This window comes from Lates calcarifer, linkage group LG20 (genome assembly GCF_001640805.2).
Source record: "Lates calcarifer isolate ASB-BC8 linkage group LG20, TLL_Latcal_v3, whole genome shotgun sequence".
Lineage (NCBI taxonomy): Eukaryota > Metazoa > Chordata > Actinopteri > Centropomidae > Lates > Lates calcarifer.
Window position 1 is genome coordinate 1,142,043 of NC_066852.1, and position 11,727 is coordinate 1,153,769.

General features: G+C 41.8%; 2 protein-coding genes across 3 annotated transcripts; one reads left to right on the forward strand and one right to left on the reverse strand.

The window, feature by feature from the left end:
- Positions 1-216: 216 nt before the first annotated feature.
- Positions 217-6,428, reverse strand: fam114a2 (family with sequence similarity 114 member A2). Of its 2 annotated transcripts, none has more exons than XM_018700563.2 (14): positions 6,170-6,428; positions 5,157-5,389; positions 4,616-4,715; positions 4,412-4,513; positions 4,184-4,302; positions 3,593-3,727; positions 3,320-3,484; positions 3,107-3,230; positions 2,937-3,022; positions 2,528-2,626; positions 1,991-2,115; positions 1,825-1,897; positions 1,583-1,636; positions 217-1,370 (listed from the first exon to the last, which is right to left on the reverse strand). In XM_018700563.2, the coding sequence occupies exons 2-14, from the start codon at positions 5,367-5,369 to the stop codon at positions 1,269-1,271; spliced, it is 1,497 nt and encodes a 498-aa protein (XP_018556079.1). In that variant the 5' UTR covers positions 5,370-5,389; positions 6,170-6,428; the 3' UTR covers positions 217-1,268. The 2 variants fall into 2 exon arrangements, with proteins under 2 accessions (XP_018556079.1, XP_018556078.1); XM_018700562.2 differs by having other exon boundaries at positions 5,154-5,389.
- Positions 6,429-7,985: 1,557 nt separating this feature from the next.
- On the forward strand, positions 7,986-10,798 carry LOC108899864 (microfibril associated protein 3; the record flags this gene model as incomplete). Its single annotated transcript, XM_018700557.2, is given in 4 exon segments — positions 7,986-8,176; positions 8,178-8,236; positions 9,068-9,168; positions 9,170-10,798. Coding segments are annotated over 4 exon segments (813 nt in total), but the record flags the coding sequence as incomplete, so codon positions are not given.
- Positions 10,799-11,727: the final 929 nt, after the last annotated feature.

The window sequence follows — 11,727 nt, forward strand, 5'->3', positions numbered from 1 at the left end:
TAAAAATATTCCAATAATATAATGTGTAGTAGTGTAATCCTCTCAATGAGTACTCACTCTGTTAATACCTGAAGTACATTTAAATAACAGTGAATAGTTAACAAATATGGCTTTCTAGCAGATTTTGGATCCTGGCTACAGGGATTTGCTACCACCAACCAAAAATAAAAACAAATGTTGACTGACAACCTGTAATTTACACACAAAAATGTCAGATTGGGCCTATAAGAGAGCACATTTATTTGAAAACCATCTCAAATACCTGATGCACAGTACAGTATATGGCTCGAAAAAGATGACTTTACATGCCCACAACACACAGATGTTAGCAAGTCAACATCAAAAGACAAAGCATCACAGTCTCCACGGCAGATAGAAGCTCCTTCGTTTGATGTATAAACACCTGCAGTTCTGAGGTTATGTTAAACTTTAATGAATATTTGACCACAATAAAGAGATTTGAAATGATTGTAAGAGATCCTGTAAGATATTTACAAGAGAGGAGAATAAAGAAAAACAGAGCTGTGAGTTTTGTCTGTTAAATCGTTAAAATGTAGGTACCAGCTCTTTTACAGGATAGAGGGTAATGAAGGAGAGGCTGAATGGGTTTTTGGCAGGTTGATGAAATCTTTCAGTGTAAGTCACAGGTCCTTGTAAACAGAATGTCATTGGAATATTCAGACAACAGTAAAAGCTGTTACTAGTGTTTTTTTGTTGGATGACACGGTTTAAGAGAGATATGCATAGAAAACTAAATCCAAAGTCTCTGTGCAGTAAAGAGAAAGTACTTTATCAATAGAGCTTTCTATTTATTTTGTTGAGACACACCTTTCTTTTTAACAAATTAGCACTGGTGCTCCCATTATATATGGCATTCTTTAAGCAAAGTGTTCTCTGAGGCAGAACTGAGACACAGCTACTGTCTACATAACTTTCTTACATAAACCAAAGAACAACAAGCTGCTCTTTGTTTAACACATTTTGTTCCCCTTAGCCTGGAGCTGGTGGATCCACACCTTTCTCACCAATATACTTCAATGAGTCCATCTAATGTACTTCACCAATAAACCAGCAATGCACAAAAACTTAATACTGTTTGACAAGAACACACTTTTCCTCCCAGGCGTGAAACTGATTTTGTCCTGAGCTGAAAAACCAGACCAGGGTAAAAGCTGGCACAGGCGATTTGTAAAAAAGGCGTCAGTTATCGGCAGTGACAGAGTCCCAGCGTGATGGCAGCGATGGAGGTCAGAGGTGACGTCACCTGGTCACTGCTCTGTGGATTCAGCTCTCCTCTGGATGTGGGAAATCTCCAGTATGGGCATGAGAAGCTGGAAAGCATCCTGGATGTAAGAAGCACTGTTGGATGCCTGTGAGGAAGATCCATAACACGTTAATCATGAAGCTTCTCTAGACAACAAGACAGCAGAGGGTAGATACTGCACTTGTATCGATGACTGAAACTGAAGCCATTGTGGAGGCAAGAAAAAAGATAGAGATAAAACTACAACATTTAATTGCACTGTGTGTGTGTGTGTGTGTGTGTGTGTGTGTGAGGTGCTATATATAACATGACACAAACCTCTAAAAAGACTCCTGTTATCAGTGGGTTGAGGACATCTCCCTTCTCATGTGACTGTAAAACAGAACATTGAAACCAGATCAGCTCTGTGAGAAAAACTGTTTGGGAAATGAAAATGCTGAAGGTCAGTAATGTAGTGGGTCTTACAGTAGACTACCTACATGTATTTTGAACTTAGTGAAATGTTTTATTTAATAAAAACTCTTCCATACACTGAACAGAGTTATAATAATCACACTTACCCCTGTGGTTGTTAAGCAGGAGGTGAACTTCTTGGAAAGCAGTGAGATTTCTTTACACAAAACAACAGTTAACCTGTGGACACAGGATATGCATTCAGTCAGGATTCAGATCAAACAGGTATTTTCCACAGATGAGTTCCTGCAGCGTGTCCACGTGTTGTCTTACTGTGACAGGACGCTGGGCTCTGTGCTGCCGTTAGAGAACAGGATCATCTCAGCCAGTTTGTGGAAAAGCTCGATGGATCGAGCCGTCAGCTCCGCCAGGCTCCTGATGGCTGCAGCGTGAACCTCCTGAAAAGATTTAACACACACACACACACGGAGTGAAACAAGAGTGTGTTTAAATGTGGTTATTCAACAGATTTAACGATTAAAAGAAAGTGATTAATTAATTGATTGAACAGCATTGTAATCACAACAGTGTCTGTGGCTTCTACAATTTTATGATGTGTCAATGAATTGAAAAGTTAATGCTTTGTTATCTGATGCAGTCAGGCCAGTCCATCGTGTTATCTGACTAAAGACGACTAAACTAGACGTCCTTTCTCTCAAACAGATGGAGCACTTGCCCAGGTCTTGTAATAAAGATATGAACTAAAGTATGAACTGATTAAAGTAAGCAAGTACTGTAAGTCTGAGAGCAACATCGCATGATTTCTTTCTTTGTAATGTGACACACTGATGATGGTTAATGTTGACGTACCTCTACAGAGAGCGTTTTCTTTACGACCTCCTCGCTCTCTTCCTCTTCCCTCTCTGGCTGGGTCATGTCAGTGATCTGGTTGGTGGCACTCTTACATGCCTGTTGGAAGTTAGAGACCATATAGTAAAAATATAACACACCCCTGTTCATGCTACATGGCCTCATAGGTTTGTGAATCACAAGAATGTGAACAGGGCACAGAGGGTGGGCACAATAAAATCTGTTACTGATGCGACTTCTGATTCAAGTCTGTGATAACTTTTAAGGCGGAAATCTATGATGTTGTTGTATGTGATTAGATTGTTCTGCTGCGTATTACTGTTATTTCAGCACCACACTTGGCAGCCTCACTAACACATCCATGACCCTCTCAACAACAAAACAACAGATAGAAATGTGTCACTGGTACTTTGCTGAGTTTGTCGGCTGTGGTGGAGACACTGAGACCCTCCAAGGCCTTCGTTAACTCCTTCTCAAACTCTGTGCCGTCTTCATCTGGAATTAGAATTGTACAGTCAGTCAGTTCAGGTGATGTACACTGTGCTGGTATTGTTCATGGCCATTTGACAGAGATGTTACCTTTCTTCTCATCAACTTCCTCATCATCAAACTCCACCAGGGAGAAAGACTCCTTGATGTGTTCCAGCTCTTCTCTGAGCTGAACCAGCTCGTCTCCCGAGAGTGTGGTCAGCACTGACTTCACCTACAGCACACACACATGCACACAACATCTCAGTGTGTCTACTTAGCCGCAGTAGGTGTCATATTATGGAGGGAAAACTTTAATCATACCTTAGACTCACTCTCCCTAGATAAAATCTCCAGAGCCTCGAGGTGTGACAGACCTTGAAATTCATCAAACAGCATCCCGTAGTGAGCGACCACCTTCTTCTCAGAGTCTGACGACTCTTTCTCTGCTGTCTGCAGCTCCTCTCGCTCCTTCGCCTCCCTCAACACCTGAGAGAGTTGGGAGAGAGTGACAGATGAAGGGGACACAACTCCAGTAATGATGTTCACTCTTAGTTTGAGCTTTTTCTCTCATTCATTCCTCCCTTGTCTGCCAACCTGTGACAGAGTGGCGTTCCTGTTCATCAGTCCTTTGGTCTTCTTAAAGCCAGGATCACCTTCTGCTATCACATCCATCGTCTTCTTCCCGATGAACTCCAGAGCGTCCAAACCGCCTGTTATCACTGTCTTCCCCTGTGAGGAGGTTTAAAAATCAACACCTGTGATTAGTAAAGTTAATTGTGTCTGTTATTGTATGATTTCCAGTAGCCAATATGAACACTATAGGCGGTCTCACCTATTGTATGTCAGATGTGTGTCAGATATAAAACACATATTTGGGAAATCAATAGTGGACAGACTGATTAGGATCTTTAAACAACTCAGAAACAAACAAATCTATATTTTTAAATCTCTATTTATTCAGTATATACAGACCTATAATGTGCTGCACTGTATGGATACTTTAGTTAAGGGTTGCTAAACACACTTCTCTCCTCCTCACAATAGTTCACCTTGTTCCTCAGATTGTGAGCTAAAATCTTTTATCAGTAACTGTGAATGAGTCCAAAACCCTTCAGCTAAAGAGGACATCTAATCTACAGAAGGAATTCATCTGCAGCTACTTTCTGCTCTCAGATGTCAGCTTACTGTGCTCTGGACGACGCTGGTGAGCGACGACAACATTCCCATCGCACTCCCCACTGGTGATGATGCGTCTCCTGCTGCTTTGTCTGTCTCACTGCTGCCATCACCCGCAGGAGAAGAACCTGACCAAATACATACTGTTAAAAAAGGTTTACAAAAAAAGGTGTGATGTCCTTCATAATCACCAAGTGAGACCTGCTAACCCTAACAGGACACCACATAACGTCTTACCCTGCTGTTTCTGTTCTTCCTCCACCTGCGTTGACAGTTCAGTGGGACTGGGGATTCCCAGTGATGTCTCAGCCTTCTCGATCACCTGAGTGAGCCCTTGGCCTGGACAGACATGACACAGATATGACAGCTTGTCGATTAGATGATTAAAAAACTCCATGACACACACTGTATATAACACAAAACAACAGAGTCTGTACTCACCCACAGTGGCCACAGTAGCTGTTGCAGTGGATAAGATGGATTTTCCCCAGCTGCCCCAGTATCCCCAACCACCCTGAGACACAGTGGACTCACTGGATGTCTGAGTGAGTGTAAGAAAGAAGAGAATGAAGACAGGAGGAGGAGGAGGGACAAACGAAGGAGAGAAAAGAAAAAAGAAATCAATTTGTGCACAGAAAGAAGTGACTTTGGTGTGACCCCAGAGACGGTGGAGCAGTTACTGATACAAGACAAGGCTTATCTCTTTTGTTGACACACTTGCTGCAGCTTGTTGAAAACTCAGACCTGAACAGTTTTCAACATAACTCTGACAGGTTATGCAACACATGATACTATTTAGTGTAGGCTGGATCGCTGGATGACAGGACAGTTGATTTGCCTTTCCCAGATCAGCAGGGTCGCACTCAATCAATCAATCAAAATTATATAATAAACTATATTCACAGACAGAGAAACATTACGCCGCCCCTTCAGTAATACTGTAGTTTAATCTGGTATAAACAATGATAATTTCATTCACCACCTTTGACGGTTGCTCCTCTACTTTTGGCATCTCCTCAACTTCAGCTGCAGGTTTGGGATCCGGTCTCCTCCTGGTTTTCCTCGTCGGGGCCACGTCAGTCGAGTTGTCAGGTGTGGTCGGCGAGGAGGTGTCGGGCGTCTCAGCAGGAGAAGCATCCTCAACCTCTGGTGCCACCTCTGGGCCCTCTGCTGCTGTAGCTTCACTGTCTGACATTTTAATGTCTTAGCGCATGCCTCCACAGTGACAAAGACAAGGGAAATAATTGTTAGTCTGTATTTAACTCCTGCATATAGTGTGTTGTTTTGATGCTGTGAGCGCTGGATGGTCACAGGCCTCGTCAAAAACAAAAATCAAATGTTAGCCTGATGTTTTGGAGGCTAGAAACAACAGCCACTGAGGTTAATGCAGGGCAGGTTTGCAACAACAACAATCTACTGCTGCAATCTACTGTTCTGGTGAACCACTTTTCCACTTTTCCACATTTCCCAGCATGCATTTCAACAACACCCAGGGAACAGGAGCCGAGTACACAGCTGTTTAACATCTGTGCAGCTGGAGAGAGTCGGATTTAAGTCTAGTCTGGGTTTTCTGAAACCAATACTGCGACAAAAGAGATCCAACAGAGCATACTGTACATCCACACACAGTATCTTTGTGCCACAGTAAACACCACACATGCACAAAATTATATCACGAAATAAGCCAAATAAACTTTACATTCAGATCGCTAGGTCAAATATCCCTTTGACATTTAGCTGCCATCAAACATTATTGTGTTATTACATTACTAGTTATATTGTTATTCATGTATTCAAGTCACAAACAGTGAGACATGCAGGCTACACTGTGGGCTGCTAGTAGTTTTGGTGAGCTAACGACTCTTTCATGCACTTAACTACGAGTATGAGAAGCGTCCAGGTTTTTTTTAACAGCATCCTCTGCTTTTCTCATAAACAGCGAACATATATTCAGACAAAACAGCATATACTCCTACTTTTTCACTACAAACTTACCCCTTCTCCTACTCAGCTGTCAAGTCTTGATGCTAGCTGTTAACCGTTGACCTCAGTCCACCAGCAGCTTCCTTCCAAAAACCAACAACAAGAACAGTTTATCTTCTTTATTTTAGCTTGCGGTTCAGTTCTTACACGTTAAACTCCCTCTAACTCTTCAGAAAATAGTTTAATTATTAAAGATTTCTCTGTCTTTTTGTCCAACAGGATTAGCCACGTCACATTTTGTTTTCACTGACCAGTTCCAACTGTTAGCCTCATTATGAAACACAGCTTCCGTTTAGCTCCTTCAAAATAAAATAATATCTTAGATTACTTTAAAGATAAAAACAGAGGGAAGCTGTGACTGGAAATCTGAATCGCGACAAAGATTTAAGGTGCTCTGCAGATTTAACTTTAAACAAGTAAAAACCTAATTTTAAGTAGATGTTATTGCGCTCTTCCATGAATGACATGTATTACGATTTTATTTTGACGGCAAACCCTCCCAACTACCGGTTATTCTCTAACGCTTGTTAGGTAACTTGACGAAATAATTAAAAAGGTAAAGTTCTGCAAATAAGATTAAAATGCGACTTCCGGAACGGTGAAAATAAACGTATGTACGTATTTTAGCAAATACAAATGATAATGGAAATCATGGATACATACTTATTTTGACTTTATTAGGTACGAATAAATGGATAAATGAAATTATTTAATAATAATATTTACTGGTGAAAATGTTGGATGTAAAATTAACGTTGGCGTTTTTCAAGTGTTACTTCACCTAGCTTTAATTAAGCACTGACTACACAGCGTGTCATACTTTCCCACCAGCAGGCGATGTCACCCATTTAAAGGATGACTTGACGGCAAGCCACGCCCACTGAAGCGCACCTGTTCTGAAGTAGGAAGTGAACGGACCTCACGGAGGAATCGCTTGTTTTGCCTTAAACCAAAGTAACAGACTAAAATAGCAGGAAAAGGACTGAAACATCTTGGAACATACATGAAGTTACAGAAACATTTGTTGTTTTGGTCTCTGTCCGAGCAGCAGGTGGGAGCTTGACTGGTTTAGGGTCTGCTTGGTGTTAGGTGTGTGGGTTAATGGTTTCTGTCTCTTTTTGCTACACTGTGTTCGATACCCCAGTGTGACAGAGGTACGTTGTTCCAGCTCCTGCTTCCTGCTTAAGCTGTGTTTTAAACTGCAATAATTATTTAAATCTGCCGTTTCTCGTATAAATGACCGTGACAGGACTGGTATTTGGGTGACGCAATACTGAGGTAACGATGATAATGGCCACAGTGGTATTTTTAAATCCCCTCCTTATTGCCTAACCTGTTATTACAGAAGAGACTCACAGTTTGTAAATGAATTAATTTTACAGTTACTTCTTGCAGTTGAGTGCACTTCAATTATCATTTCTGTAAATGTGCCAGCTGGCTTCCTCTCTCCTTTTCTCCATGGACATAATGTCATAACTGTTTAACTATTATCTTGATGACTTCATTTTTAGTCAATTTATAAAGGACAACAACATTGAGTAGTTCCTTTACGAGGCATTGAAAAGTCAAAGGAACCAATCATATTTACATTACATCAGTTAAAGATTAAGACAGGAAGATAAACTAATTAAGCCAATGAAAACACAGGTGTGAAACCTATAAAATGTAAACTACTGTGGTTAAAAATCTGGGTATGTGATGGGGGAACGAGGAAAACAAGAGCTCAGCAGAACAAAGAGAAAAGAGCTACAACCGTTAACACTCCCTGTTTTTCAGGTTTTTCTCGTCTAAATGTGAGCTGAAGCTGCGTCTCCCTTCAACATGTTAACGCATCAGGAACGCCACCTGTCACGCCTGCTTCTCACAGTCCTACTGCTCAGTGACTGGTACAGCAGAAGGAGCTCAGAACGGGTCGGAGGTGGAGGCTGCGTCCTCTGTACGGCTGTCCAGCGACCCCTCCAGCAGGGACATCGTGGTGAGAGAGGGATCCAGCACACTGATCGAGTGTAACGTGACCGGAGGCCACCGATGACATAAAGTGGTTCAACTCTAAAGGACCTCTGCTGGGTGAAGGTGCAGGTAGGAGGAGAGTTTTATATGATATAAGAACAGACACCTGACTATCATTGGAGGTCAAGGCAAGAAACAAGCAGCCATACACTGTGTTCTCATTATCATTATTATCAAGGCAGCACCAGGAATCTTTCTTCACTGTGTGAGCGTCAGACTCCATGCCTTCCCTCTCCGTGTATTTTGAACACAGAAACGTCTCCTATAGGTACAACTGTATCTCAGTGAAGCATGTCCCAAAATCCAGTCATTTAAATTCTGTTGCAACTTTTCTCCATGAATGATGATCGCTGTAGTCGTACATCTTTCCTCTGTGCATCGAGGATGACAACAGAAATAAATCTTAGACTTTACTGTGTCATCTTTGACATTTGTAGATATGTATCTTTTAATATCTCCTTTTTCATAATGTCAAATAAACGGAAATAACAAAAATAATGTTTATTGGGGATTTTATGTTTTAAATAGGCACAAACATGTATATTACTGTCAGTACATAACTTCAGTATTTATCATTTTGACACCACAGTGCAGACACAGTTTGTGATTCAACACTGAAATACTAAACACAATACTATTACTGTTGTTGAATCTAATCTAATACATAAAATCTCGTGGAAGAATTGAATGCAATAAAGTAAAATAAAAATGGAATGAGTGCTGCTGGGGTTTGCTGGCCTGTGTAATTGTTTATGATGCTGCGTTATAAACTGTTGTGATGATGAATATTTTCAAATGTGCTCTCAGTGAGATGGATTCTTCCTGTTTTTCCACTGCTCAACTCACTGCCTCTAAAGGTTTTGGTGAAACTCAAACTCTGTCTTTTTGTTGTCTTTTCAGGTGGGAAGTGGCAGATCCAGGAGGACGGTGTCCTGAACATCAGCGTGGTCTCCTTTGAGGACCGTGGCCGCTACACCTGTGTGGCCTCCAGTGGTGCTGGCGTGTACCAAAAACTACACCGTCACGCTGCGTGTAGCCTACACTGAGAGCGGCCTGGGCCTCTACTTTGTCATCGTCTGCCTGGTGGCCTTCACCATCACCATGATCCTCAACGTGGCGCGGCTCTGCATGGTCAGCAGCCACCTCAAGGAGATGGAGAGAGCCATCAACGAGTTCTTCCGCACCGAGGGCGCTGAGAAGCTGCAGAAGGCCTTTGAGGTCGCCAAGCGCATTCCCATCGTCACGTCGGCCAAGACGCTGGAGTTCGCTAAGGTCACACAGTTCAAGACCATGGAGTTCGCCCGTCACATTGAGGAGCTGGCACGGAGCGTCCCTCTGCCGCCGCTCATCCTGAACTGCCGAACGGTCGTGGAGGACGTCGTGGAGACGGTGAACCGTGCGTCTGACCCTGCACGGCCGGCCAAATCTGGGAAAACGACAAGCTATAGGCCCGCCCCGCTCTGACAGAGATGGAGAGGAGGAGGAAGTGTGCCAGGCGCTGCTGTCATGTGAAAGGCGAGGGAACGATGGAGGCGCTGCTGACATCAAAGTGTCAGTCCACACTGTTTCCGAGAAGACCAGTGACAATAAGGAGGCTGAAAGAAACCTCCATATGCTCGCACCAGGCTCACGAACAAGTGTGTCCTATGAGAGCAGCATGTAGCCAGTCTAAATCCCATCAGAGGAAACATTTCCTGTGTGCAAATAAGAGATGAAGACCTCTCATACATAGACTTTATTTATATTTTTCATGTCTGTGTCATCCTTTCTTTATGTTTTCTTGCCCACAGTCGGTGTAGCAGTAGATATCAGAGCTCAGCTCTCCTCCTTCAGCAGATGCCAGTTGCTGCTGTTCACTTTTGTTCACTGTGACAGTCACTCAGCCTCCACGAACAAAACGATGTGATGAAATATCCTTATTTCACTGCATCAGTTGTTTTCATGTCACTGCTCCCTGTCAATCACCTGACACTCACAGGAAGAAGTGGAAGACATGGAAATGATCTCCTTAAGCCTTGATTGCAGTGTCTCTGTCTGCTTTGTTTAGTGAGGACAGCAGATAATTGCAGGTTAGGCAGCCAAGGAGGAGAAATATAAATGTGATGATTCTTATATTGGAACTTGAAAACCTGTCTGATGTCATGAAAAGTGTCTTGCCTGGAAATTTTAAAGACACATTTAGGTTTAATTATTTTAATAATGTATGGATTAATAGTGACTTATTTGGAGTCTGTAATTGATTGTTTTGTGTAGAGGTTTACATATCTGTTAGGTTGTCCATATCCTGGGTGAGGTGTCTGTTTGCTACATTCCAGCAAAAAATAGAACAAAGATATTGAATATGTTTGATCTTTTCTATAAAATTAGCTTTGAGATTGTTTCAGGATCTTGAATAAAAGACCAAAGGAAGTCATTGTTGAAAACTCTGTGCTGTTTGTATCTGATGTTTCAATGAGTTTCTCAGTTGATTAATGTAAATTTGAAGCCTGGACGTTCTGCTTCTTTATGCTGTCTCAGGAGGATACATATGAAAATGGATCATGTTAAGTGTGAAAACTGTGAATCAGTCCTGGAACTTGATAACTATAACTGACAATAAATAAATACAAAAGCCTATAGGTGTTTGTCAGGCTGTTATTTCTGCCCCTTAACATTGCTAATGATCCACTGGGTGGAGCTGTTGGGTCAAACATCAGGTCTGTGTTTCACCTGCACCACTGGTGACTTCACTGCCTGAGACTCTCCTGAAGAGCTGGATCCTGTTCACCTGAGACCAAAAACTCTTCTACTTATGTTACTTCACGTGGACGTTTGACTGTGACGAGGAGTCTGTTTTCACATTCGTCTGCTTAAACTGAAAGATGTGTTGTGCTCGCCTTAAATCTCTATTCAAAACATGTACAAGTCAGTTGTGGTCCAATCATGTGATATGGAAACTAGAAATCTCCAGTGCACACACACACACTCAGAATATATATATGAGCAGGAGTCAATAGGAGACAAGCAGTTAAACTTTTGAAATGAAAAATATTTGCGTTTTCATAGATTCTGGACTGAATGAATTAAACTCTATCAGCGTTATTCATACACAGTCTTAAAGTCCCAAACATACAATTGAACCTTAAATAAACAAATGAATAAGTTAGGCAGAGTAAGGGGAGGAAACAAAACAAAAGACACAATGAAAGCTTGCTTTTAAGACATTATTAGTATGTTTTTTTAAGGGAGTATAAGAGAATATATGTATTCATATTAAGAAGCAACCTGATATTAAAAGAAAATAAGATTCAAACCACAGCTCTAACTAGAGTTTCTCTGTAATTTATCTGCACCGAGGCTTCATTAAGCTCATCCTGAACACCTCTGCTGTGTACTCACAGTACATTCCCAGAGGTTAATCTCCTGGAATACAGCTACCAAAGCGTTACAGTCTGCCCTACCTGTGAAATATAAGGTTGGAGAGCAGCCCAAATAACAATAACCTTGGGCCTCAGTGTTGAATAAGTCGAAAAATCCATCCGTCTTCCCTTTCCTGTCCTCTCTGGAGGCGAGCTTATCTA